Source organism: Pelobates fuscus, chromosome 4 (assembly GCF_036172605.1).
Source record: "Pelobates fuscus isolate aPelFus1 chromosome 4, aPelFus1.pri, whole genome shotgun sequence".
In the NCBI taxonomy this organism is placed as follows: domain Eukaryota; kingdom Metazoa; phylum Chordata; class Amphibia; order Anura; family Pelobatidae; genus Pelobates; species Pelobates fuscus.
The window spans coordinates 348,353,198-348,359,615 of NC_086320.1; the positions used below are offsets into that span (position 1 = coordinate 348,353,198).

The 6,418-nt window shown below is 37.6% G+C and overlaps 1 protein-coding gene across 2 annotated transcripts in view; it reads left to right on the plus strand.

Annotated features, from left to right (window-relative positions):
• The window catches only part of BMI1 (BMI1 proto-oncogene, polycomb ring finger), a 29,565-nt gene extending 24,836 nt beyond the window's left edge, over positions 1–4,729 (plus strand). For both annotated transcript variants that reach the window (XM_063452538.1, XM_063452537.1), the window contains 5 exons: positions 323–431; positions 578–623; positions 1,024–1,122; positions 2,475–2,555; positions 2,672–4,729. In XM_063452538.1, coding sequence (XP_063308608.1) covers positions 323–431; positions 578–623; positions 1,024–1,122; positions 2,475–2,555; positions 2,672–3,004 — 668 coding nt within the window. In that variant the 3' untranslated portion in view covers positions 3,005–4,729. The remainder of the gene's footprint in view (positions 1–322; positions 432–577; positions 624–1,023; positions 1,123–2,474; positions 2,556–2,671) is intronic.
• The last annotated feature ends 1,689 nt before the right edge of the window (positions 4,730–6,418 follow it).

Genomic DNA, 6,418 nt, shown 5'->3' on the forward strand with positions numbered 1-6,418 from the left:
TTAATACCGTTTAGTTAAGTGTGATTTCCGAGCTTGAACAAATGTTTTCTTCAATTCGAATGTTTTCTAGTAATTTCTTTTTTTGGTAGACATAAAGTTTAAACGTGTAGTCTGCCTTTAAGCTGTGTTGAGGGGTGATATGGTTCTGTAACAGAGGTGGTCCCCTCCCCCACGTTTGTTCTATGCAGATGGGAAAAGAACTTGGATGAATATGTCTCTACATATCTACATTGGAGTATATTTCGGCCTAGCATTAGCAATTCCCTTTTAGTAAATAACCCTGCAGGAAAACTGTCTCTAAGCTAATGGGCTGTGTTTTTAGCCTCCAATGGTTCCAATGAAGACCGAGGGGAGGTGGCAGATGAAGACAAGAGGATCATTACAGACGATGAAATTATAAGTTTATCCATCGAATTCTTTGACCAGAATAGGTAAGTGATTCGTTTATTTATTTATTTTTTTGTGGGGGAGGTGGGATTGTTTTTATATTCCTTTTTTACCTCCAGCTTGATGATTGGTTTAAGACTAAGAGGAATGTCCAACATTGTGTTTTATTTAAATATATTTTTCATTTTAGGATGGATTGTAAAGGTAACAAAGAAAAAGACAAATCAAAAGAAGAGGTAATAGTCTTAATTTATTGGAACATATTTCACTTGTAAACCCAGTGCTTTGATTGGAAGCCTTAAAAACGTCTTGTATATCAACGGCAGATACCCTCCTCTCTCATCTTTTATTGCATGCCGTCCCTATGTTTATTGTTTATCCAGCAGAAGGTCTTGGCTCCGCAATAGCAGAGCTTCTGCTGCAGCACACTGAATCTATTGAGCTGCACTGCACGCACAGGCTGCAGTGACAAGGCCAACAGCCTCCTAGAGGGGGCTTCAGTGAAGCTCTCGTTGCAAATTGTAGCAATCACTCTGACCACTCGGAGCAAGCTCTAAAGAACACACCCCACTGTATATAATCTGATACTATGTGTGCTGTGAGGTAATTAACCAGTTGGGGGCAATTCTCTTTCAGGCCAATGACAAGAGATACTTGCGCTGTCCTGCAGCAATGACAGTGATGCATCTAAGAAAATTTCTGAGAAGTAAAATGGACATTCCCAGCAACTTTCAGGTAACTTTACAAACTTAATAACATGTATCGAGCTGCAAAGAGACGATTAGACCGGGTTACCCAGTTACACGCCTGTACAGCCACTTAAAAGAAGTCCATTATGGAATTAGAACAAGTGAAAAGGCAGGTATAACATTAAGTAGATGGACATTAGATATGTAAAAAAGCTAGAAAACTTGAACTGACTGACTTTGGGAAAATAAGGAATCTCAGTGACGATATTTATAGACATGTATACAGGGTCAGTGCAATTAACTCTCTGATAACCTGTTTATAAATAGGACAAAATACAAGTCATCCATTTTGCATTCTTTGCAGTAAGAATTAGGTGTGGAATTCTCAGCCTAAGGAAGTTTTATCATATTTGTACACATTTAAAGAACATTGATTTTTGAGATTTATTAACTCGAAAAAATCCCAGAATATTCAAAGATATAATATTTGAGATTTGATATAAGAGCTTGTTGCTCCAAAGAGAAATCTGAGTAGAATGGGTTTTTTGTCCCCCTATAGTTTAGAGATCTTGAAATTGTGTGTTTCTGCTCTCTTTTGGATTATTAACCGAAACAAATATGTGAAATAACTTGGTAGACATGACTCTTAATATGTTAAAGGTCTAGAGGGCCATAGTGTGTGGATATATACCTGACTGCATTACATAAAGGGTTTATTCACTAAAATAGTGCACTGTGATTCAGTGAAAAAACTGTTACAAGTCTTCACCGACCAATTTTGTTTTCCTTTCCTCCATGTTCTGTGGCTCTGCCTTTCTATTCTGGACTATTGGTAATTTCTGGTTAGAGGGAATTACACCATATACTATATCCTTTCTAACCTCCCGTTTCTAGCCGTTTTCACTTGTGTAAAATATATATATATATATATATATATATATATATTGACTTTGCATAACACATTAGTGCTCTAAGTTGTAAGTGCACATCGATGTCCTTTTTAAGTGATTAAATAAAAAAATAAATAAACACGTGCAATATTTACAGCTGCGTTGGGAAACAAATGTTTCAGATTTCTTTTCCCACTCTGGCATTCTTTATATTATAACTCTGCTTTTCGCGGCACTTCAATTAATGTTTAGAGAATGAACTCCTAAATATTAGGGAGACTAGACAAAGATACTAAACCGTGTGAGACGTAAATAATAAACTTTGCAAATTTAAGACTAAAAAGTGCTCTTTGTGTTTAAATTTTGAAAACCCATTAACCAACTTCACACATCTCATCTTGTAATAAATAAACGCCCTACGTGTCAGAACAGTCATGGCACCGATTTAAAGCCGAACACGTGGTGAAAGCATAACTAAAGCACATTGTTTCGATTTTCTTTTTAACAGATCGATGTGATGTATGAAGAGGAGCCCCTGAAAGACTATTACACGTTAATGGATATTGCATATATCTATACATGGAGACGGGTAAATATGGTTTGCCTTTGATCAGATTGGTGATGTGTGGATAAACTTCACCTCCCTTTATGTGTGGCTTTATATATATATATATATATATATATAATTTTTTTTTTTTTTTTCAGAATGGTCCTCTCCCTTTGAAGTACCGGGTCAGGCCCACTTGTAAGAGAATGAAGATTGCCCACCCTGCAGACAGAATTAATAACACCAGTGGGGATCTTGAAAGTGACTCAGGCAGTGAAAAGGGGGGCAGCCCAGCCGGGGGAATGCCTTCAACGTCATCCTGTATGCCAAGTCCCAATACACCGGTACAGTCCCCACACCCACAATTCCCTCACATCTCCAGCACCATCAATGGGACCAATAGCAACTCAAGCTCCAACCACCAGAACCTATTCACCAACAGAGTAAGGAAAATATCCCTCAATGGTTCTTCTGCCACTTCTTCTGGCTGAGAGGCCACCGGTCAGAGCAACGTTCCAGGGAGGATTTAAAGACTGTAATTCTTCATGTCATTTGCAGCTTTATAGATGCTAATTGTGTGACTTTTTTTTTGTTGTTGTTGTCTGAGTTGCCTATATTTTGTAGTGAAATCAGGACATGGCCTTCTGAGGACTTGGGTGACTTTGTTTTGGACCTTCTATGGAATGCAAGATTGATGTTATTTCCTGTTTATATTGGCAACAAAAGGAAATATAAAGCTGGATTCTGGTTTGGGCATCATTTTTCTGAACAGCATTGCCGACACTGAATGGGTACTCGCTGCTTCTTATTTGTTTTGGACCTTTATTGGACTCTTACTCAGGGTCCGAATCCTATCTGTTCTCCGCTTGGATGTACAATAAAACGCAGAGAACCAGTGGATCCCTCCTGCTTTGTGGATTGTATCTTTAAGTCGTTGTGGATGTATCCAGACGTACGTGGATTGCCTTGACCTTGGAATGACTTTGGTCTATATCTTGGGAATTAGATAAACTGGCCCATCTTGTGGTGTTCCTGATCTAACGCTGTTTATGTGGACTATTAGAAAGCGCTGTGTCATCTCCAGTCCAAGTGCTTAAACATCCTATTTAAAGGAGAAATACATAGAAACTCTTCTATGTAGCCATTTCACTGTGAATAGCGGTTTATTGCGTGTTAGCCATGTTTTGTTCTCTCTTTTTGGCATTGTCTAATAAAAAAACAAAAAAACAACAACAATTTTGCTGCCAGGGAAGTGTGACCGTTCTGGCAGCATAATGGTTAATCCCTTGCTGCACAGAATCGATCAAAAGATAAGTAAGCTCTTACGTTTTACAATCTCTTTGCCTAAAAAGCGGGTATTTTGCCCTTTTTTTTTTTTATTTTTTTTTATTTTACTGACTTGTTTAATGATTCGCTTTTGTAAGAATCAGTTGGCATTAAGCTTAATGTAAAATGCCATATTGGTATGACAAAACAGGAGAGAGTATTGTATGATATATTTATAATACTATAATGAAGATATTGTTTTCATGCACTCAGAAATCATTGTTACATTTTCTAAAGTATATCCAGCTTAACACCTGCGGATAGCACAGGCTTTTTTTATTATTCTTTTTTTTTTTATTGTATTGACATTTTTAAAAGGGGGTCACCTGTGCCTTCTGCTAACTAGAATCTGGAAAGGTCCCATGCAATAATGGTACTGATTCGTTTTATTTGTATATCTTTTTAACAAGGTGTAAAATAAACCCTCCGTTTTTCAAATTTTAAAATAAAAGTCTAAAACTTCATTAGCATCTGTTGGGAAGAAAAATCAATTGATGAGGCAATCCCAGGTCATTGTATGGTAGATTATTGATGACTATTTTCATTTGGGGCCATATTTACGAACATATGGGGGAGGGGGTCAAGGTCTTTTGATCACATTATATTATTGATAAACAATCATTTTGGACCTGAATGAACAACTGTGCCCCCACAACCTGTTAGCTCAATCATTGCTGACTATGATGGGAGTTGGAGTCCATTTACAGTCTGTGGTGGCACAGTGTGAGAGTAAGTGGCAGATGAGTCCCTGAGTTATTTACTTACAACTCACTGGGTCAACGTTTGTACTAAAAACCATGGCTAATCATTTCATTGTCTCCGGTCTGCAAAAGAAGCACAAATCTATTGCTTTGTCTTGCTTATAGTCATTAAATCGTTACTTTTTCATATATCTTGTCTGCCTTCTTTTGTTTTTGTATTGTTGATACTATTATATTTCGTATATACATCTATCCGTCTGTCTACAGATCACATTTTTATAAAGAAAACCCAAGCTCTTCTTTCTTTCTGGTTTTCTTGTCTGCCAGCATTTACCGGTAGTTACACTGACACTGGTTCTCCTCAAACAAGTACGTGTTCTAAGCAATGTGGATACAGCACTTGCAGTGGGATAATATGTATTTTGAAGCAATTCCTGTGAACCCCTCGGGCCGAGTAGAAAAGTAGCAGCTCCTGCTCGAGTTCCAGTGCACCCGCAGTGCAATGGTTAATTCTGCAACTCGGAAGCGATCTGATAACGTGTGTGGAGTACAGTGAAGGCAGTGAATGGTTTTTTTCCCTTCCTTTTGTCCGACTTGAGAACAGTCAAATCGAAAATCGATGTTTGCCTTGCTGTGCCAAAATATATACTAAGTAATCTATCACTGTCTTTTTGCAACATTTCTAACAATAGACAACGTGCTTTATAGACACAGTATTCTTGTACAAAGCCTTGGTGTGTCAATTTCTGCTTAGTGGCGTTAGTGAGGAAGCTTGTGAAATAATTTTACAATGATTACAATCAATGCTGGTTTTTTTGTGTATGTATATTTATTTGTGTGTTCGTATATATATTCAAATGTTTCCCACTGTATTTTAAATCGCTGATAAATGTGTATTGAATATTTTATAGCGAAGTAGTGGCTGTGGTTTTTACAGATACCCCACTGTTTTACTAGACTGGCCACCACTGTGTATTAATACTTATACTATGAGAGAGAGCCATGTGACTTAAGGAAAGGATTGACTTCTGCATGGTCTTATAACAGGCTTAGTTACTAAGCAGGGAATGTGAAGTACTGAGACATTTCCTAGCTCTTTCTCGAGCTCTAATTTGGACCAAACTCTGCAGTCCAATTCTCCACCGATCTCTAGTTAGTGAATACGCATCATTAGATGTTATCAGCGAGGCCCACCTTGTAAAACAATAGGCCGAAATACCACGTTGGAAAGTTTCTCAACTATGCTGGCATCATATATTCTAAATTGTTTCTGTGTGCCCTATATTCTGCAATTACAAACCGAACACATGCTATTGGCTATCAAATAGAGATTACAATAAAGAAGGAATCTAGGCATACCATTTGTCTGTTTATGTCAGAGTATATTAAGGTTTTCCTATAAAGGTTACGTGTACTTTTTCGAGTAATTAACTTTTTTTTTCTTGAATCCAAATCACAACTTCCGTGGATTAATGTACCCATATAAGCCTTGAAAATAATGGTATGGATTAATTGGTATTACTATGGCATACCATTTACATATCATTCATTACAATTGGAAGGTATGGTGGAATTGGAATATATAAACCGCCTGCTCCATGTGAAATCACCCTGGTAAGTTTCAGGGGTCCAGACTCTTACAGAGAATATATTTTCTGTTAGATTATAATGAAACATCTGGTGTAGTTTGTATGACTCGAGTACAAAGCAAAAATGAGATGCGGAATCTATTGAATGCTTTCCCCCCTCTGGTTAAATACGGATCATCACATTCGCCAGTATATCATCGATGGACCGAAGTCCGACCGACCTGTAAGAGTTTGGCAAATGTACAATGTATGCACGGTCTCTGGAAAGGAGTTGGTTATGGGATGGACA